This window comes from Rhinolophus sinicus, chromosome 15 (assembly GCF_057876585.1).
Source record: "Rhinolophus sinicus isolate RSI-liver-muscle chromosome 15, RSI-T2T, whole genome shotgun sequence".
In the NCBI taxonomy this organism is placed as follows: domain Eukaryota; kingdom Metazoa; phylum Chordata; class Mammalia; order Chiroptera; family Rhinolophidae; genus Rhinolophus; species Rhinolophus sinicus.
The window spans coordinates 41,906,720-41,929,741 of record NC_142515.1 but is presented as its reverse complement, the minus strand read 5'-3'; the positions used below and the strand labels follow the sequence as shown (position 1 = coordinate 41,929,741).

General features: G+C 41.5%; 1 protein-coding gene across 1 annotated transcript in view; it reads right to left on the bottom strand.

Moving 5' to 3' along the window:
• Positions 1-22,174, bottom strand: part of ARID5B (AT-rich interaction domain 5B) — a 169,662-nt gene extending 147,488 nt beyond the window's left edge. Inside the window, exons 1-2 of the mRNA XM_074339490.2 lie at positions 21,534-22,174; positions 20,848-21,102 (exon numbers count right to left, since the gene is read on the bottom strand). Coding sequence (XP_074195591.1) covers positions 20,848-21,102; positions 21,534-21,554 — 276 coding nt within the window. The 5' untranslated portion in view covers positions 21,555-22,174. The remainder of the gene's footprint in view (positions 1-20,847; positions 21,103-21,533) is intronic.
• Positions 22,175-23,022: the final 848 nt, after the last annotated feature.

Here is a 23,022-nt window from a genome sequence, read left to right as displayed (position 1 = left end):
CTACGGAGTAAGTAAAAAAGGTTTTATTCGATAGGTATGTGGTTGCTTATCAAAGGTCCAAGAAAGTCAGGCAAAACAGGATGGTAATGTGGGTCAAAAAGACGAAGCCTTCACTGGTCAGAGGTGAAATAAGAAAAATGAAGACAACACAATGAGTATTTCATGAAGCTAAATTTGCCAGATTTTAAAGAACTATCCTTATATCAACCAGGATTCCAACAGGAAATACATCGATTAGATAATGATAATCCAAGGTGGCTTTACAAAGGAACTAATGACAAAGGTGTTGGTGGGATGTAAAACACCATAAGAGAGCAATAGTAGAGTAATCTGAGCTATCACCACTCAGAGGCCAAAGGGTCAAAGCAGGGAGGGCTTGGTTAGGAGCATCAGAGCAGATCCTTCTACCAGCGGCAAGGACTGTTCCTTAGAGGGATCCCATCAGCCTGGTGGAAACTCACAGGAAAGAACAGGGAATAAATACCTGCTTTCACTCTTCCCTCTTCACTTCTTTTGTAGGGTGCCTCAGCTCGATGGCTGAAACCCCACTGGAGGCCACAGGGCCCTGGAGCTCTGTTAATGGAGCCCCCCCAGTCAGCCTCCCAGGGCAGAGAACTGACATCCTCTATACACTCTTTCCATTTAAGACTTTATCCCCCCTCCTTCTGTCTGGTGTTATCTTTTTTCCCCTCTGAAATGAGGATGGCAATAGACGTGAGTAGTTGTTTTTTTAAAAAATATCTTTACTAGGCAAAATAAAACGATATCAACACTAAGTTGGTCCCTGAACTGGGAATTACTGTTCTTATTACCTGTGACATAATGTTAGATCTTTGTTAGTCATCAGTATTTGATGCTGAATAGCATAATCCTGCCTTCCACAGTAAACACCTGAATTGCAGAGACATTTTAGAGGCAAGTACCCTTGTTTAACTTTCTTTTTCTTGTACTTTCTAAGGAGCCATGGACTGTGCTGGGCCTAAAGCACGCAACAAACACTATTTTAGTGGTAAACCATTTCTAGATGTTCCGTGTTGGGAGAAACTAAAGGATACTTAGGAAGCCAGACTTCTGAGTATGATGGACCCAGGTTCAAATGCAGCTCTACCGTGTTAATGCCCATCTTTATCTCGGGACATGACATCATCTTGCTAAAGTCTCATCTAAAAAAGGGGGAAAATAAAAGAACCCACCTCATGGGGTAGTTATTAGGTTGGTGCAAATATAATCGTGGTTTTTTGCAATTACTTTTCACCTTTTAAACTGCGATTACTTTTGCACCAACCTAATAGCACGCTGAAGTTGTTATAGTACACTGGTCAACCAGAGTAGGCATCCAAGAAAAGATGGATATTACTATTACTATATAGTATCACTTGAACTGAAAATAAGGGAATAAGGGGGTGTGGTATTCAGATGCCACCTGTCAGTAACTGTGTTGTGTTCCTACCCCTTCTTAATTCTTTGTCTGGGAACAATAATACCCTTGTAGCTCCTGCTGGGTACCGCCAAGGGAAAGTTGTGCCAGAAAGCGATGGAGAATATCTGGGCATCAAAGTCATTCTCCTCAGCTCTCAAGGATACAGCAGTGGAAAACTCTGAGATGCTTTAATTTACCCAGAGACTAATCTATGAATTTAAAATACATCATTTTATCTAATCCCTATAAGGACTCTCTGAGTGTTCTTAGGCCCATTTTAGAGATGAAAAAACTAAAGTGGAACCAGAAACCAGCTTTGGTAGCACCATCGTCTTCCTGGGAAATTGGTCTCTTTGGCCCTTTCAGTAGTAACACTCCACCCTAGTCCCACCCTGGGAGAGCAGAACCTTTCCCTACTTCCCGTCAATTTCCTGGGGTGGGTGGGATTTAAAGTCATTTTGAAACAAAAAAATACTTTAATTTTTAATTTGTGTTGTATTTTTGTCCCCAAAGTAAGACTACAGAAAACACCATTCATGAGCTAGATAAAAATGTGAAGAATTTTCTGTTGTCTGAGTGATGAAGATATCCTCTCAAGTATGCACTGAGGTTTAATTTGACTCCCTTAACATGATGAAATGGATTTGCCATGGAGGCTCATTAACGTATTGGGTTCCAATTTCCCAAGCCAGCCCCATCTCTTCCAACCGTTTCCCTCCCCCGACCAGACATTTGGGTGAAGCTTGTGGCTCAGTGAATTTGGGAAATCCATCCTGGCACACTTGAGGAAGTAAGCAAACAGAAGACCGCTCTGAGGCACAATTTGTCAAATGTAATGTGACCATCCTTCATGGTATAGCCAAAGGCATTTGCGTATCAAACAAGTAATTCAAAAATCCTAAATATTTTATGTTCCTAAATACATTTTTAATACACACTAATCTAAAACCTCTTAGGCTGCAGCCTGCTCCCCTGACCAGAAGGCCAGCTCTAAAGAAAGCTCCAGAAACATCCTCTCATTTATTTCCAGTTTCATTTCTTTCCTTTTGGATTTCCATGCATGCACATTTTCTCCTCCCCAAAATTAAATACAATTTACACAGAAAGCAAGAAAATACATCTCAGAATCCTAGGTATTTTCCCCCTAGACAGGCAAGCACATGATATGTACAGAGATGCCTTAAGTCAATGGCTGAGCTTGTTCACCCTTCCTTTGGCAGAATTAATAGGGTGTTAACTCCACAGTCTATATTTCTTTAATTACTTTCGGGTTGCCATAATAAAAACTAGCTTGGCACCCATATACTTTGTCCATTAAAACATAAGCAAAAGAAGATAAGTGAGCCCAATTCCAGTATTAAAGCTCAGCTGAGTTACCTATAACATTCTATAAAAGTAAAAAGAACAATAAAACCCAAACTCAACAACCACCCAACCCAGATGTTCTAATATGCTGAATGACTCTAAACCATTACTTTTACATCTCCTGATCTTTCTTCAACTAGTTTTACAGATGCGTGACATTCTGCCCAGATTTGCATTCCACAAAGACCCTAAAATGAAGAAGAAACCTTTTTGTCTCTATTGGTGTATGAAAATCATGGTGGAAGCCGTCTGAATTCTTCAAGGTTATTGGTGATCTGGCACGGAGTCGAGCTCTACCGCTGTCATTAATGAGAAGAGCAGTCTTCACAGAGAATCACTGAAAGCCTCACGCCCATTTAGAACTCTTTAATGTAGAAACCAAGTAAATCTTCCTGTTTTGTGTAGCCTCTATTTAAATATAAACATATGATTTAGACATGCTCCCTCTTGTTAAACATTTTTTATATTTTTTTTGCTCTGTTCACTTAGCACAGTTCGTATTATTATCCTCACGTGTACAATGGCACTGAAATAATTTGAGACCCACAGCTTTATTTAATAACACAATTATCCTATATTGGATTATTTAAAGGGGCTTTGTATTTTTAAGTTTTAGTTTTGCTACACTGGTGATATGCTTTGCTGTACTAAACGATTCAGGCTTCAATCAAAAGCCCTAAAATCAGTTTGGAGAAATACTGAGTATTTATGAATAAGCCAGGATTAGGGCAAGAGCCAATTTGCAACCACAGTTGGTGACCTTTCTCTTCCTACTCAAAGACTGTAGCGTGGAGGCCAACACAGAGGATAGACCCAAGATCTACAACTGCCTGATTCCGACTCTTTTGCCACCTCAGGGAGGTTGTGGAAACCAGAGAATACAGCCTAAGCGTTCCTCAAGGTAAGTTTTCTGAAGACAGGGCTGAAACTCTCATTGCCTTTTATGCTTTCCAATATCCCGCACACTCCCAGGTGGAGCTTAAAGAATAAATGAATGGATGAGTAAATGCTACCAGGTGTTCTGACAAAACAGTTGCAAGTGAAAATCTAGAAGGAGCCATTCTTGCCACCTGTCATGCGGGGTGTCATGCAGGGTCTCTGGTCCCGCTGCCCACACAAGAACGCAGGTTATGGTGAGGCCAAAAAGGAACACCCACGGAGCCATAGATAGGGGAGTCATACCACTATATTCTCGCTAGCGGCTGCGTTGGAGACACAGGAAGCAGGAGCCATACGATCCGCAACCTGCTGTCTGCTCTCTGCCAACCGACTCCACTTGCTAGCTGCAATCCGCACTTGCTACCTTAGCCACAGCAATGGCTAAGGCTAACTGGTAATAGCTGATGGCCAGCTAGTCACAGCTGATGGCCATCTACTACTCGAGCCAGCACCTTTCCATGTGAGGCCAAGAGCCTAGAAACTGCTCTCTGGGACTCTGTCCCCACACCACCTTAAAGGGGGCGTTCGCAAGCTGAGCTCCATCAATGCTGTTGTCAAGAGGGACTTTGTTCTAGTTTTTCCCCAACTCAACTCAGTCTGATCTAGTTACCCTGTATGGACTCTGCTCTGTGCCAGCGACTGGGCTGAGGAAGAGCCATGGCCCGACAAAGATGAATAACACACTGGTGCTGCCCTTCAGAAACACATGGCGGCCAGGGCCTCCTATTCCCTGCCTAGGACATAAAGGTTAGTCTCTAGTCCAGGGGTGTCCAAACTTTTTTCAACGTTTTTCACCAAGGGCCATATGCAGTAAACTACACAAATAGCCGGGCCACTCACTCGAGGTGAAGTACGCATTGCCTCACCTGGTTTATTTAAGTAAACTAAATATATTTTTGGAATTTGCTGCGGGCCAATTAAAAATGGATTGCGGGCCGCAGTTGGCCCGCGGGCCACAGTTTGGATACCCCTGCTCTAGTCCTTTGTCAGAGAATCCACTCAATTTTTCCTCCTCAATGTTCTGAGCATCTAGTCTGAGCCGGGCTAGGAACAAGGAACAGCTGGGGAAGAAGCCCCTGACTCATCGGTGCCAGTCTAGTGAGGGAAGACAGCCAGTAAACAATAGCCCTCAGCTAAATGGGATTTATATAATGAGCAGTAAGTGTCATAAATGATTTCATTCAACAAATATTTATTGAGCACTAACTATATGCCAAGCATTGGGGTTATAGTCAGGAATAAAACGGACAAATTCCAACCTTCCTGGAGCCTACAGTTGTGTGTGTGTGTGTGTATGTGTGTGTGTGTGTGTGTGGTGGGGGAGAAGGGTGTGGGGAAAAAGAGCCAGATAATAAAAAAAAAAAAATCTGGAACAAAAGAACTAGAAGAGGCAATAATGGGAGGCCAAGGGGTGGAACTGGGGATTATTTTAAATCGAGTGATCAGGGAAGGTCTCTGCTGAGACCCGATGGAAGAGCAGGAGCTAGTCAGGTAAAGAGTAGAAAGGAGGCAGGGGAAGAACACAGGACATTGCCTGCAGAGGGAACCGAGGATACAAAGGCACTGGGAGGAAAGCGGTGCATTGTCAAATTCAAGGTTAAAAATAAAGAACGACAACACACAATCTGCCCCATGCATATGTCTTATAGCTGATGCATGCTTCTAAACTTGAATCCAGACTCCTATTATCCAAGTTTGTGCTATGTTTTGTATGGAAGCAACCCCATAAATCAATTTCCATTATTAAAAATTGACCAGAGTCTGCTGAATGCCACCTTTCCCTCAAACTTTGAATGCTTACGTATGCATGTCTTGAGCACTTTTTGAAAACCAAGTTGTATCCTCCCTGAAAGAGAAAAAGATGAGTTTTCCCATGAAACAGCTAATTTCCACAGAATTTAAAAGATGGAAGGCCAGCTGCTCCCTGCCATATGCACAAGGTTGAAGGGTGGCTAAGAGATGCTCATCTCCAGTAGATACACTCGTTAGAAACACAAACGGGGACACCAATCCCTTTCATTTGGATGTTTAGGTCTTCTTTACATGGATATATGGCAACTTGATTTAATATTTCTCCTCAACTTCTGTGCATGAAACACACTTATTTTCTTATGCATTAAGGAGCCTGTTTAATTATACTTGTTCTAGGGTCCTCCTTTCCTTTCTCTCTGCAAACTCATCACAACCAGACACAATGCTCTTTCCACAAAACTCTAAATTCACTGATCAAGACATTAGGTTTAAGAAAGACCGAGTATGGCTTGTTGACATGTCCTACGACTAACAAATATTTAAAAGATTAAAGCAATCTGCGGGCTACTATGTATGTCATCTATAATTATATGCCCAGAAGAGTGGGGAGGTGTTTGGGAGGAACCACCCAAGGAGAATGCATACTAGCAACAAAAGGAGAAAGAAAAAAAGAGAAAGACAGGGTAAGAATACCTTTCAACCCTCATCGGAGTATAGCTTTATACTGAAGTGATTGGTTCCATTGCTGAGGTAGTAGGCAACCTCTAAGATGGCCACCAATGGCCCCCACCTCCTTGTATCGATGTTCTTGTGTAATCCCTTCCCCTTGAGTGTGGGCTGGACATAATGTCTCACTTCTAACACACAGAACTAGGCAAAAGTGATGGGATACCATTTCTGAAATTAGGTTATAAAAAGACTGTGGCTTGTGTGTGTGTCTCTCTCTCATATTCAAACGTAGGTCAGCTACCATCTTGTAAGCTGGCCCATGGAGAAGCCCATATGACCTTGCAAGAGACTGAGGGAGGCCTCGGCGAACTGCCAGCAAGGAATGAGGACCTCAGTCCAACAGCCTCCAAGGATCTGGGGCCTGCCAATAGGCAAGTGAGGGCTCTTGGAAGTAAATTCTCTCCACCAGAGCTTTGAGAGACCCAGAGCTTTGATAGACCCGGAGCTACAGGCACCCAGCTAAGCCTTATCCAGACTCTTGACCCACACAAACTGTGAATAATGAATGTTGTTTTAAGACATAAAATTTGAGGTAATTTGTTACACAACAATAGGTACCCAAAACACCAATCTTTAACATGGGACATATTTACACATTTTTGTGTGACAACAAAATAAAGTCTGTGAAACAAGGTAGTAAATACCAGTTCCAACTATGCCTGGAAATTAGATTAATTTTTGCTAAGTGGTTGACAGGCCAATCGAAAAATTATGTATACAACTGCCTAAATCCTGAAACAACCACGTATACAAGAGTACTTTTCTTTTTTGGGGTATCCATAGAAATTTCCAAGAATACTATTTAATAAAATTAGTATACCTTTTAGGATGAAAGAGGCAAAGTAAAATATAATCTTACCAAGTAAGGTTAACTTTATATTTTATCTCCTGTATGCAACTAAAGGGAGAGGGGCTGATCTTATTCATCTTTTTAATCACCTCCATAGGACTCTGTACATACTAATAAATATTGGTCGAATTGAGCTGCATCAAAGTTTGCAGTCAAAAGGCCTATATTTAGAAATAGAAATGTTCTTCAAGAGCAACACTATATTACATCCTTAGCTACCACAGAAGAATCCCAATCCTCATCTCTCTTTTCCTCTTCCCACCTTTTCAAGATTCACCCTTTAAAGACCTTGACACGGCTGACCAGTTAGAACTCCATTGCCTATAAGCACAATCTGCAAGTCCTGTAGACACACAATCTTTTAGTCCTCGTGGCCAAGATCCAGGTAAGGTTTCTCTGCTTAAAAAGGGGTGGGAAGACGGGGAAGAAAATAGCCTTTAAAAATTAAGGTAAAATAAAAAAAAAAAATTGAGGCAACTGAAATATCTCAATATTCTGACATGCTGAGAATGTTTTCACTCCATTGCTTCAAGGGGTCATTTAAGGAATTCTGGGGGTCAGCAGCGATTTGAACACCTGCTTGGCTGTCTATTGAATTACTGATCTAGTTATATCAAAAATGTGGAGTGCGAAACAGGACCTGTACTGTAAGGACATAAAAACAGAATCTGTTAATAATATTAAAAGATACTACTACCACTTATGTGATTCATACAATTTGCATTAGGAAAAACATCTTTAGCCATTTTACTAGACTATTCTTTTTTGCCTGCCCAGATAGTTGGGAATGCATATTGTACAACCCAATGCATTGTTGCTGAACATACATTCAGCCGCCAGGAGCACAAAACACAATTAGACCATTATGGAGAATATTCACAAGAAAGAGAATGGAACAGATTATTTCACTTAAGACATACAGAATTCAATTATTTTCTGTATTTATAACCCATGTACACTCGAATTTGGAATGATTTGGTGAAGAGGCTGAGTACTACCGCAGTGTTTTCATCTGAATTCTAGTAATCTGATATACACTGTGGGATTAACCCAAAGCAAAAAGGATTTAAATGGCCCAGCAGGCAGTCTATTTTGAGTGCCTTCTCCTAAGATCCCCCAGCCATTTTGGCTGGGACCCTTTCCCTTTATATCCTTTTGCTGATGCTTTTCACTTTGTAAAAGAACCTGGCAGTTACACATCTTAAAGGAGTTGGTCTGGAATACCCTTCCTGCCACCACTACCCAAAGAAGAGGAGGACGAGAAAGAGACAACGGGGGTGAAATAAATGTTCAAATTAGGGGTGTTTTGAAGAATGGGAAACAGGAGAGGATTTTTGAAAATAAAGGTGTTCAAAATACATTCAATGTTGTGCACATTTAGCGGATCAATGCCAGGTTTCCCGGAGGTTGCATCACGAAAGGGGAGGAGCTACGAAACACCAGGTTGAACTTTCTCTGGCATACAGAGATCAAACATCCGAAATGCAGGTTTTGTCTCTTGACTCCATCCTCCCATCTCATTTTATTTTGTTGTGGCTGATGGAAGAGATGCCCCCTCTAGGTCCTTTAAGACCTAAATGGAACAGAATGGAATGGGTTTGAGGGTGTCCCCGTCACAGTCCCCGGAAACCTCAAACAGGGATCAAAAAATCTGAACTGAAACACAAGAAAAGTCTCTTGGAACAGATGGAGAACCAGGAAGTTTCGCTCAACTTAAATTGATAGTTTACATAGCCATTGTTTTTCAAACAATAGTTAGCATTCCAAATGACTCAACCAATAAATTACTTATCAGGGACTATTAACAATCTAAGACCATGACAGACTTTAGTGGGACAATAAAGTTAGAATTTGGTCCCTAACCACGAAGGGCAGGGTCGGTAACTTTAGCAACAGCTAAAGGCCTGGGATAAGCCAGGACATGGTTTGGTTCTCTATGCCCATGTAAATCTCATTTGATATTCACAGCCCAGCAAGATTGACCCATTTCACAGATAAAGAAACTGAGACTCCAGAGAGATTAAGTTGACCAAGAGGACATACAGCTACTAACTGGCAGAGTAAACATTCACACTTGGTTCAACCAAGCTTCAAGACGAAGAGTTTATATTCTAACTAGAAAGAGAAAAAAACACATGTGAAATTATTAATCAGAACTGCCTGTAGATTCACGTCCAATCTTCTAAACTTGACCTGCTAGACTCCCTGAGGTCTGGTCTCAGCTCTCTTGCTGAATGCAGACCATATCCAGTATTGTTATAGCCTTCCTTTCTATTTGCCTATGGCTTCTTCTGCCTCAGACATACTTCTTTCTTTCTACCTCTCAATCCCTGTGCTCTCCCGGAGGCCCAACTTTGGGCTCCAGGACAGAGCCCAGCTTTCCTTGCACATCCATTCCTTCTGTCCTTCCAACTCTGGAACTCTGGCTAGAGTGAATGGCGAGGGCTTTGTCTACCTGGCTGCCCCAGCTCCTTTTTTTGCTGCCCCTTTAGCACCAATAGGTTCCTTTTGCTTTATTTACAAAAAATGGATCAAATATGAGAGAGTTTTAAAATTGTAATAGTCCAAAGCTTTGCTCTAGAGACTGCAAGGTGGCAGCCTGTGGGACACATCTAACTGAAGGCAAGTTTTGCTTGGCCCACCGACTGTTTTTTAACAATTGGATTGAACTGCCAACTACATTCACACAAACATCTGTATTTTGGGCACTTCTCGGGAAAAATGGAAAGGTCTGACAATATTGGACAGCATTCCTGCGCAGCAATGTTCAGCAGGACCTGAGGAGCAACGTAAGACCAGTCATGTGATCACCAGTTCCCTCAAACATCATATTGTCTCCTAGACCCAGTTCACTTCACTTCCTCTTAACTGCCTGGCCCAGTGGACACTTACGCATGTGCCTCTGCTGGAGGTTCCTTTACCCCCTAGGTAGTCAGAAGAAGACGTTACAGAGGAGGTGGCTTTTCAATAGAACCTTGAAATACGGATGTGCGGAAATACTGTGCAGTTTTACTACACAAAGGGAAACATCAACAAATTTTACATGCATTTTCTCATACCGCCCCTTGTCTCCCTTTCTTGTCAGCAGGACAGCACAAGGTTTCTGCCATCTGTATTTTGGAATCAAGACAGCTCGAGTTCCCATTCAGTCTTTGTCATTTACCTGATGAATGAATTTGGAAACCTGGACCGGTTACCCAACCTTTCAGATTGTCCTTCTGCAAAATGGAGAAGACAGCAGAGTCTACCTTGTGGTATTATTATTATGAGGAATAAGTAAAAGGTCACATATGAAGCTGGCAGCATCTAGTCTTATTGTTACCTTTATTAATACCATTTCAGACCTGGGGTCAGGCAAACCTTTTCTGTAAAGCGCCAAATAATAAATATGTTAGGCTCTGTACATTATACAGTCTCTGTTGAAACTACTCAACTCTGTGTACTCAACTATAGTGTAAAGGTGACCAGAGACCATTTGTAAACAACAGGGTGTGGCTGTGTGCCAATAAAACTTTATTTGCAAAACAGGCAGCAGGCCAGATTTCGCCTATAGGCCTTGCTGACCCTTGTTTTCAAAAATCTCTACAGCCAGGCAATGTAAATCAGCTCTGAAGAGGCTTTTAAGGTGTCTCAATGATATCTAGAACAATAGGTGCCTTCATTGGACATCAGAGGGCATCTCTAGCCTGTTTTACTGGATTCACCAAGATTAGGCTCAGCCCAGAAATCATGCTGCAGGGAGACTACTTCCACCTCCACATCTTGCCAAGGGACCTCTTCCCAATCTTCACCAGAATGTCTTTAGACCTGGGTTCAATTGTTACTTCTTTCAAAATGCCTCCATAGACCTTCCCTACAAGATCAGGCAACCCGTCATAGGTCCCTGTAATTTCCCTTTATCACACTGACCAAAAATGCCAAAGAATTTCTGGCCAGTCATGCCTAAAACCAAATGTGCCTATGCAGATGGCAGAGCCAGAGGGGCCAATTGCAGCTATGCTTAGGACAATTTTCCAGCTAAGAAGTCTCTGAGAACATTATCAGCAACTTTCCGTACATCAGACTACTTCAGGGCATGTCACTGCCCTTTACTCCATAATGCAAATTTCCAACCAGAACAAAGCCAGCCGAAGTTGGGTAGTTAGAGAAGAAAAAAACAACTAAACCTGAGCCTGTCACTGAGGAAAACATGAGGATGATAAAATGAGGGAGAACATTTTTATTCTCTGGTACAATATCTAGGTAGTTTGCTTCTTTTCCAGTGGTACTCGGAGCTGAGTTCAAACTAGATGAGGCAAGCAAAGCTTGGACAAAAGGGAAAAGAGTATTCTGTCAAAACAATTTTCATCTCCGATGTTCCATTGGGAGCTTGGGGCCAGCCTAGTAACAAGTAACTGGATGGTAACTTGGCCTGTTATGTCTATAGCATGTAAGGCTTCCTTAGCAGGGATTTTGAAAAAAAAAAACCCACAAAAAACCCATACATACATATCTGTAAACACATATACATACACTTTCATATGTATGTATATATATACATGTTTTTAAAACCTATTCCTCCCTTAACAAAAATATACAGAATTAGCAAGTTTAAATTATTCACACTTAGTTCTTTGTCTTCAGTTATGCTGTGCTCTTTTGTGCTGGTAAAACAACATGTGCTTTAATTAGCAAATATCTGTAAATAATTTACTTGCTTTTCAAATACAACAGAACAATGGGGTCAATTTTCACATACATTTACCCAGCATGCATCCCGGGTCTTAAGCCAGACTCTCCCATTGTTCAATAACTATATCAAGCTGTCTAACTCTTGCTCCCCTCCTTGGTGGAGTGGAGGGTGGGGGTAGGGGGCTAGAAACCCAAGTTCCAGTAGCAACATCCCATTTTGCAAGACCCCAAAAGACAAGCTGAAACAAACTCTTATGATCTCTAACCCCGGATTCTGCATGGAATATGGAAGTGTGCCAAAGGTAAAGGGCACTGGAGTAATGGCTGCAGGATGCAGGCGCTCTGTACCCGCACTGTTCCCACACCCCAGACAGTGAGAGCCCAAAAACATAAGGCATAATATCTGAGGCCTATGAATCACAGAACCTCATCTAGGCTTTACAGGGTTAAAACTGGGCGCTGTGCGTGCACTGCAAAGAAAGATGTTAAATCAAATGAGAATGACTGCTCCAGGACTGGAGGCACTATTATTTTGAATAAGATTGAAAAGGCCAGAAAAAGCAATTCAAAAACATTTCAATTATGTATTTCCCAGAACTACATCTTTGAGCCACTAATGCAAATGTTACCACCACAATAAAACTTCTTCCCACATAAAAGCATATAAAACAGGTTGAACAACATATACTTTATATATCATATGCATATTTTTGACTATTAATAAAAAATTCAAAATCTATGTATGCTTTACTCTCCTAAGCAATACAGTAATTATGATTAAGGGACAGGCAGCACAAAAAGAGCCAATTTATCTTACTCGTGCTCAGGAATACTATTGTGTAACTAAGCAACTAAAGACAAAATATGGTCTAATTAATTCACTCCTATGCTTATTTAAAAGACACAATTAGAACATTTTTATTTTCCAGCCTGCACAGTAGTTCAACATGCTTGAGGGTATAGAAAGCAAAGCCTATTATTCTCAAAGACAAGAGTTTAATGTTTAGTGCCACTGATCAGGCTTGGAACTCAACTATGAGGAGGAGGGGGTATGTTTCCCAGCCGGGCTGTGCTTGGCGTCATGAGAAAGGAAAGGTAGGGGGAAGGATGTTTATGGGACCACTAGACTAACAAGCAACACGTGGCCTCTCCCCCGTTTTTCTCACTGTAGCTCAAGGATGGAGACAGGACTATGAACTTGATGGTCACGTGTACAAGGCCACATGCCACTGTGCATCTATTTATACAGCCATAAAGATTCTACAGAAAATTCATGTAATTAAACCACCCGTCTTCGTCTGCATGATAAATGTCAAATATCCATCTTTAACACTGCTAACAGTGCATCTGATTTTAAAAGCAGAATTAATTTACCCAAGTGTGTGCTGGGGATTGATGCCATTAGCATGATTCTAAAGAACCATTTCAATCATCATCATCATCTGTATGTTTGAAACGTGTTGTCAATACTCACAGTTCCGGATGTGAGCTATGCTTTCTGAAGGCTAAGACCCAGGTTCTAATCCCCAGTAAGACAGAGAAAAATCTCAGTGTGGCGGCAAAAAGACATCCTTGCGCAAGGGTACAGCAGCAGATTTTTCAAGAAATGCAGGAATCCATGACCACATTTGTGAGAGGCAGATGAATCCTTAAACTAACAATCGATCAATTTGTTTTAAATTTCTTTAAAAGCCAAGCCAACGGGTAATCACTAGCTACAATATTATTCTGAGTAGAAGATGGCAAGTGTCCAGCTACCCTGGCTATAAAAAAAAAGTGACAAGCAAATGCATTTGATTCAAGCAATTATATTCTGGATATTGGTTAAAACTAGACTTTGATAAATGAGCTGGAGTCATGTATCACTAGATGACACTATGAACAGTGGTATGCTTTATTAATAATTAATAACGAAGTATTTACATGTATGGACTCATGTACTTCATAAAAATAACATTTCCTTAGTACCGGTATGTGTCTGACATTCTAAATGTCAAGAGAGGTTTTAATTGCTTACAATTTTGACTCACTATGAAACATGTGGCCTAGTTTAAGATCATCAGCCTGAAGAACATGCTAGCTTGCAGGAACTGCCAACCAACGCCCAGGTGAGGACTGACTCTTCTTCCCTAAAGTCTAGTCTTTGCACAGATTGCCATCCCAAGCCCTATCTCTCTATGGGCTGATGGCTGAAGACTGGAAGAGCACTCAGAGATACAGATGCTGGCTCTAGCCTGATTGTTCAGTCCCAAATATTCACTAATTTCTTCGGTGGGCTCTTAAAAAAAACAAAACCTTTACACTTTTTGTTTTTTTCACATCCTATGGTACAAAATGACTATGGATTTTAGAAGAGAAAGAAAAAGTGTGAGATGAGGTGTTGGAACTGGCCCACATGTGAGAATGACTGATCATAGGCTCTTTGCCAGAAAGAAATTGGGACAAACTTAAAGAAAGCAGGTTGTGGGAAAGAAGGCATTTTAATTATGTCATTCAGTCATTCAATAAATACTTAGTGAGTAGCACTGAATACTGTGGAGGGACCCAGAGGTGAGTAAGGCGCAACCCTCTGCTCCTGAAAACAGCACTATAATAGAGAGGGGGAAGGCAGGGTGACAAGGCAAAGCACGGGGACAACCATTATATAAGGCACAATGTGCAAAGTACAGGGGAGGTTAAAAGCAACCATTCTACTGTAAGCTCCCTGAGGGCATGGATTCTTGTCTGTCTGGTTCACTGCTGTAACCCCAGGGCCTAGAACAGGCTTTGGCACAAAGTAGGTGCTCTATAAATATGCATGGAATGAGTGACACTTCAAAGATGAAGATAGTACTTTCTAGTTTTCCAGAAAGATCATGACAGGCTACAAATAAATAGTGACCTTAGTTAATTTCCCCGTTTAACTTGGGAACAGAGTTTAACAGCTTTTCTGTGACCAGGGTCTATGAGGATAGACTATGAGTTCTTTGAGGGATAGAGTCATTCTCCTTTATCTCTGTAACCCACTGCCCAGCACATAGTAGGTCTTCACTCAACACCTGAGGAGTTGAATGAATTCTTTTTAGAAAAGCATAAAGTTAGTGAGCTCTCCTTTGAAGACATATTGCATTTATTGTCAGCACAATTCACCGATGTGCTATATAGCGTCTTATGTTTTTGTATTTTTAAAAACACGTGTTGGTCTCATCTATCAAGACTGATAAGCTTCTTGAGAAAAAAGGACCACACCATGAATTGTATGTATTTTATCCATTTCTGCTCCTAGCAGAGTGCTGAGCACATAGTTAGTTCTCAACAAGTAGTTTTTGATTAACCCAAGAAAAATGATACCAACATTGGATGAGTTAGGATCGTAACCACATAAAATACAACTTAGCACATATTCTACTGATTCTCAAATTTTAACATCCTAGACTCAACGTTGAAATAGAGTTTTGTATAATATATGTAAATGTTTTTGACATAGCAATGTTAAATTATTTCTTAAATTACCAGATGTTGCTCCAAACCCATGTAAGAAAAAAGTACACAGTTACATTGCTTGTTTTGGATAGACCCTATACGTCAGCAAACTTTTTCTATAAAGGGCCAAATAGTAAGTATTTTCCACTGTATGGGTCATATGGTCACTGTCACAACTACTTGACTCTGCCTTTGTAGTCTGAGGGGAGCTATAAACAATACATAAACAAAAGAGTCTGACTATGTTCCAATAAAACTTTATTTATGAAAACAGAGAGTGGGCCAGATTTGACCCTCAGGTCTTACTGTGCTAATGTTTGTCACTGTCCAATAAACTCTCTCCATATAATTCATTAGTTCGCCCCCTAGTTCTAAAGGGCCAGCCAGAGAGTAAAGATATTCCTTCTGTTAGCTTAAGATCACAACTAAAAATAAATAATAACTATTATAACTACATCCATAATTTGCTGAGCTGTCCTATATAAGTACTATGTTAGTTGTCAGGCCCTTTTCATGATTATTTCTAATTCTCTTGGCAAAGTAGAGATCATTAAATTCACTTTACAGATGAGGAAACTGAGGCTCAGAAAAGTTAAAGAAATTATCCAAGACTTGTGAGGTCACTGAAGAGGCTCAGAAATTTCCAAAAAATCAGCTCATGGATACAGACCAGAGAGTGAGTGGCCATCCACAGATAAAGCAAGGTCAACCTAGCACCTCCTAGATTTCATGTGTCTGCCTAACCCCAGATGTGATACAATCAGGCAATCTTTTAAAAAATCCTGCCAATTCAGTTGACGACATACTTCAATACTAAAAATGTTAAGTCCTGAATTAACCTTTTCTTTTGGTGACACAGCTAAATCCACCATATAGATGAAAGCCAGCCTGATTTGGGGGGACTTGAATTGGCTATATATTTTTGCAAACTAACCTAGATTCCACCTTCTCACAGAGAAAAGCTTTCTTTGGGAGGGCCCATAGTAGTGATTTCAAACTTCAATGAGAACAGTAATACTAATATTAATGATAATAATGAGTCAACCATTATTGAAGAATCTACTATGTGCCAACCTCTGTTGTAAGGATTTGACATGTATCAACTCATTTAATCCTTAAAATAATCCTAGGAAGTAAGTACTATATTCCCATTTTACAGATGAGAAAACTGAGGCACAGTTTAAAACTTGCCCAAGATCACAGAGTTAGAACAAGACTGTTTAAAAGGTTTAAAGTGAAGAATCCTGGACCCCAATTCCTGAGTTTAACTGAACTAATTTCAATAGGGGTTCCGGAATATGCATTTTTAACTATTTTTAACTGACGGTGAGGCTGGTGATAGTCAAATTACTTTTAGAAATCCTGCCTGCATGCTAGAGTCTGTAATGCCCAGATGTTCTTGATCTTGACTCCCTAACATCATTAGTTTACCCATCTACACTCAGTTGCAGGCGACCAGCAAATCTTGTAGAATCTAGCTCGTGGCCCATCAGGCTGAAATCCATGCTTGCACATTCACCTATTTTAAGAGGGTATATTGCCAGTAGATTAAGCACTTGGCAATTTGAAAATGAATGTAATCAGAAGTTACCCAGTAACAGAACCAATTACCCGCCTACTTTGCCATTTTCCTCCTCTGAAGAGCTACTGGCTGAATGTGGCAATTGTGGGTAATTACTGAAGACACTTAACTCCTTGCATATGGCCCTGCTATTCACTTTCATGATAATTTAAAACAGTATCATGATTAGGCCCAGGAACCTCCATACAGACATAAAAATTATGTTTATTGTTTACGAATTAAGAATATGTAGAATAAAGGCCACCATAATCATAATTATTTTCCATTTATTTAAGGACTTTACAGTTTATAAAGTACTTTTGCCCATGCAATGCCTTTTCCTATTCATAACAATCCATAGTCAGCCTTATTATTGTTCCCATTTTGTTGCTGAAAAAACTGAGGCTCAGAGTGTTTATGATTGTTCAAGGTCAAACACATAGTAAGTTGCAGGATCAAGATGTGCCTTTCTGGAATGCTTTTCCTCAACAGCAGTTGCTACCACTGGAAGTGAAGGTAGCAGTATACAAGTATATAAGCATGCAAATCATTATAATTATTAAAACTAATAATAAATTATTAAGATTATTAATGTTATTAAAATGTAATTGTTATTGTCCTACACCACTGGCTAGAATTAAGTGAACTTTATAGACTAAGAATGGTTCTGCTACCTAAATATTCGGTGACTTTTGGCAATACTCATTGGTCATAGTTTAAAAATGTATAAGGAACTGCCCACATTAGTATACCCTTATAGAATACAATATGATGTATTCAAACTCTGGTTTCAAGGATAGGTTTCAGTGGAAAAATAAACCAACCCTAAAGGTTAAGAAAACCTAGGTCCTAGCCTTGGTTTGCAACCTTTGACAAACCATATAGCCTCTGTAAGCCTCTGTCTCCATCTGTAAAATGGGCATATGAGCTCCTGCCTTATCCAGTCTCATATAATTATTGCAAAGGTCAATAAAAAAAATTCCCCAAAAAAGGCATTTGGAGCTCATAGCAAACCACACAGGGATGCTATTTCTAATCTCGCAAAACGAGAATTTTCTTGCTTTTAGAACTGACGTTTTCACACTTCAAGAAATCATAAAAAGACAGACTGGTTCTCTTAAACCAAAAAAGCATACTGGGTCCTGACTGTCCTTCCGAAATGGATGCTGATGTCAGCTCAATCAAGAAATTATTAACCTCCATTTGGTTACTTAAAATAAACTGCACTGGCTGATTAAATGTGCTGAACATTTTCTCCAAGTAACAGTGCACATCACCAAGAAACCTTTCTCTTTCAGTTACACATTGCAAATGGCAAATGCATCATTCAAAACTATTTAAAATCAATAATAAAAATCATTTCACTGTATATAAACAAGTTAATGGAGTAAGTGAAAACAAAGTAAATTTCTTAATGAGAGGGCCCTGTTGCCCCCTCTAGGTGCCAGCAGTAAGTGCTGGTTTCTGTAGGATCTCCTCCAGAGGAGACTGCTGCTGCTATTCTGCTAATGAATGACTAAGACTAACTTAGGCCAGGGGGAAAATGACATCACCAGGGTGGAAAACCGATCTGCATTGGGCAACTTTCTACCTGCTTTACATTTGTCATAATTATTTTGCACAATGCAGCCTGCATTTGCATAATTTTGAGGCGTGTCATTATCTCAATTGAAAATTGTTTTAATATGGCTGAATAATTCACAATGACATCAGCCAAAGTCCTAATGAAATATACAAGTATAATCATACAGCTAATTACCAGCCGTGTTAGCATTAAAAAACAAATCATGCATAATATTAGAGGATATAAATGCAGCTGAGGATTATAAATAGAGCCATCTCCCTCCCCAAGTCCCCTAGAGTTTACTTTTAAATGGCAAGATTAATTTTCTCAGGTATGGCTCATATAGTAGTGACAAAATGCACAGATCATTAAAATGGTTCACTTTCATTTCCCCACAATGAACAATTTTTAAAAATGGTGTATTTAAAAATATATCTATTTACTATCAGCAGTTCTGACAGATGCAACCTCCAGTTAATGTTTTTTATTCTTAAATAAGAATTCACTACTTAATTACACCAACAGAAATTAAAACTGGTCTAAGTGGGGTCAATTCGGGGTCTTTAAAAATATTCCAGTTTCAACTCAAAAAAAAAAAAAAAGAGAGTGACCACAAAATATCCCATAAAACACTGGATAATTTCCTTCTGGGTTTAGTCAGAAGTCTATTAGGCACCAGCTCTTTTCTGGATATTTAATCCTTCCCTTTTCCAGATCACAGGCCATGTTGAAGTAATAAATTTGAAAAGCAAATAATAAGAAATCAGGAGGGGGAGGAGGAGGAAGACAGCTGCGCAGGAAAGTTGGGTCGGGGGAGGGGGCCGAGGGAGATCTCGGGAGGGGGAAAGAGCTCAACCTGTTGGTAGGTTGCAGGATTTTTCACAGTATTTCCAAACACCACCTTTGTAAAATTGCAGGCAGACGTCGGGAAATGTGAACATTTAAAACCCAAAGCTGGCGGGGGAGGCTGAGGGGGGTAAGGGGGAGAGGTGTTCGGGGAGGAGGGCGGGGCTTATTTCCGAAGAGGCAGATCCGAGGGCGAACGTTTCGACGAACTCCTGTAATTGACCGGCAAAGACCACTGGTGGGTAATTCGATCCTGGGGAGAGGGAGTGAACTAGCGGTGCCAAAGTATTAATACAATCAACTCCATCAGACCAAGGAATTCTGGAAGGACTGGCAGGAAGCTCCAAGCTCCGGGATGAGTTAAACCGGGAACCATTCATTTAACAAAAAGATCCTTACACCTACCTCGAAAGCTCGAGAGCCTGGCACAGAGCTAGCTGCCCTCAAAAGTGTTTAATTACCCTGCTCTCGCCTGGGCAACACAAAGCCTTGCCAGGAGGCATTACGCCCTCCCTCCCTGCCGCGCCGTGGGCACTGCCTCCCCAAAATAGTTCCCCCGTAGGTACCACGGCTCTGAGGTCGGTCAGCTGACAAGAGGAGCCCGCAGAACTGCGGTCACACAAGAAATGACAGAGGCGAAGGGAGGCGGCCGCCCCGGCGCCCGGTGACAGCGGGCTCACCTCGGGCGTCCTCCCGGGAGCGCGGCGAGCGCCCCCGCGGCCGCCCAGAAACGTGCCGGGGAGGCTCGGTCCCTCCCCACCCTCCCCCGGAGCGCTGTCTGGGCACGGAGGACTCCGGACCGAAAGGCCAGTGGGCGAGCACACACCCCTCTGCCCTTTCCTTCCCGGTTCTCGTCCCACACATCCCCAAAGATCGCGCTGGAAGACGTCCACTTGCAGTGGAGTAATTGAAAACTAGAACATCAAATGGCTTGTCCGAGGGGGAGGGGGTGGGGGCGAGAGATAGTTGTTAATGCTTAACGTGTTTGTGCCGGTTACACGACCGCTTTGAAATCCGCCCGGGCAGATCTGCAAGTTATTTGAATGTATTATTCCAGTACCTGTCATTTATCACTTTATTCAACACGTCTTTGCCAACTCAATAGCTTTTGATCTCACTCTGCCTCCATTTCGTAATTTCCGCCCTCTTAAACATATCAAATACTTACTTAAAAAAAAAACAAAACGTGAACAATATCGAAACCCACCGAAGGAAATTCACCCAGCCCCGAACGAGCCAGAGGCCAAGGTAAATTTTCAAAAGGCAAAATATATAAAAAGCATGTGATGTTCAAGGGGCAGTAGCAGGAAAGCGAACGATCTCTCCTCTCCTCTTCTCTCTCTCTCTCTCTCTCTCTCTCTCTCTCTCTCTCTCTCTCTCTCTCTCTCTCTCTCTCTCTCTCTCACACACACACACACACACACACACCCTTGAACAAAACCCTTCTCGAACAAGTTATTTGATCTTGACTAAAATCAGCAGTTGGATCCTCTTTGTAAAGCTGACAGCCAAACTCTGACAATGGCAAAATACTCGAGCCCCAGCTAGTGGCGCTACCCCTTTAAAAAAGGAGTCGATCCTGTTCGCCTGCAGAAGTGAATACAGTATTTTCAAGCTTGCCCTGTAATAAGCATTACTAGGGAAAAAAAATAATAAAGAAAGAAGAGAGGGATATATAAGTTTACCACCTCGCCATGGTCGCTATTTCTGCCCTGGGGAGTGTCTTCTGGGAGGAAATAAAGTTTAGAGCTGGATAAAAGTTGCCGGCTGGTTCTCTCTTCCCACAACAGCTGGAGCTCCGCTATGCAAATCGGATCCTTTGGCGTACATCTTACAAAGAAAAAGTCGCCAAGGGACAAAATTCTTGGTTTGCCTTCAAGGTGGAATTGAAAAGCCTTGTAGAAAATGTAAGGTCCGTGCAAGCCACACGGTGAGCCGACCCACTGCAGGGGAAAAAAAAGCACCAAATAAATAATGTAGCCATCAGAGCACAAACATCTATTTCCCAGACACATTTACACACAGACATCCACACTCTTAATACAGAAGAGCCAACAGATATAAAGCTGGGTGGAAAAATAATAGAGCCCACAAATTTTCTGCCTCCCTTAAAAAAAAAAAAAAAAACTTCGCCCCCCCCCCCCCCCCCGCCCCACCGCCACCTCTCCATCTGAGGCGGTAAAATTACATTATGTATGTATGATCAGTGCAGGGATTTTTTTAAACAATAAAAATTATTTTGGGGGATGCAGAGGGTAAAAGTTTGGTGAAAAGTTTGTGGGGGGTGTGGGTGGGTTCAGAGGTGTGGGTGAGCTGGGGGGCTGGGGGGTGCCGGGGGGTGCTGGGATCGGAAGAGCGGAGGAGAGCGAAATACCTGGAGTGAGTTGGGCTCCATCTCGACGTTCTGAATTGATTGAACTCAACATTCTCTCCAAACTTGTTGGCTTGAATGGATTGCATCAGGTCCTGGCAGGGAAAAACATTCTCTGTCTTCAGCTGGCGTAATGTCTCAATATAAAACTGAGTTCTTGCCTCTCCTTCGACATGAAAATGATTAAAAATATGTCCTAATATTTCTCTGACGACTCAATTTTTAGCGTCTGTCAAAACTGTGTAGGTTTCCTTCCAAATGTGGGTTGATCAAATTCATAACCGGGAGAAAGGCTCCGTCCGATCTCGGCGGGAAGCTGATGGATCAAGGCAAAAAACATATAGGAAGGTTTGTAAAAATAAAATCCACCCTAAAACTGTATGACGATGAGGTCTCCCTCTTCCCAATCTCCCTTGTCTAGGAGTGTCGTCTGATGAGATTTTTGGAGGAGACGAGAACTGGAGAGCTCAGCTGTGCATCTGACAGGACCTGCTTGTATATGTCTAATATAAAGAACATTTCCTGCAGAGATTCCGGGGCGCTGCTCCTCTTTCTAATGCTCCTTAGCAGATTTGCTGTTATTAGACATGTAGATTTGTTTGATAGTTAAATTACGCTTCCTCACTGCCATGTTTTCGAGAACTAATCTGTTAAATTATCTTTTGATGCCTATTTACATGGAAGGGAAAAGTGGGTTATCGATTATATAAACATATAAATATTAATGCATTTGTTCGCTTCGCAAAAAAATACTCAGCAAATAAATAAATAAATAAATAAAAGAACAGAAAGACAAGTGAGCAGTGCACACACATCTCGGGATTTTGCAAACAATATTGAACAGACAGCGACTGCATTTAGGGACTGGAACAATAAACGATGCATGATAAATCAATAAATGCGAGCAGCGAGTCTGCTCGGAATATGAATTCAGACTCCCGGTTCTGCGTGTGCATTCTTTAATTTTGAAGTATATACACTAGTACGTGTTTACAATGCTGATGGACGCCAAGGGCGCTCTCAAATGATAATGTGTTTATATAACCCAGCGCTACAGGAATAATATACCGACTTCTACCCCACCCCCAACCCCTCCCCCGCCAAAAAAGGGAGGGGAGCTTCCTCAATAATAGTTTGAAACTGAAAAAATCCATTTGCAAACTAGTTAAATACAACCAGAAATTAAGCTGTTGAAAACCGGGGGCATGAACCGTAAGACAATAAACGCTTTAAATGTGTATATTTATTGTTCTGGAGCCCTGGAGCATTGCGAGGTTTGCATGCACGGCTATTATGCAAACACAGAGAAACTTAAGAGCGACAGAACAAGGAACAGGCAGAGACTGCAAAGCCCTCGCTCGCTCCGACCCAGCTGCCGGTCCTCCGCCAGGCTAGATTGCATTTTCGCAGTGTTGATGTAAAATGGTGTACTCGCTTCCCCCACGCTCCCTCACCCCCTTCCCCGCTCTCCTCCCACTCCTTCCAGCACCCC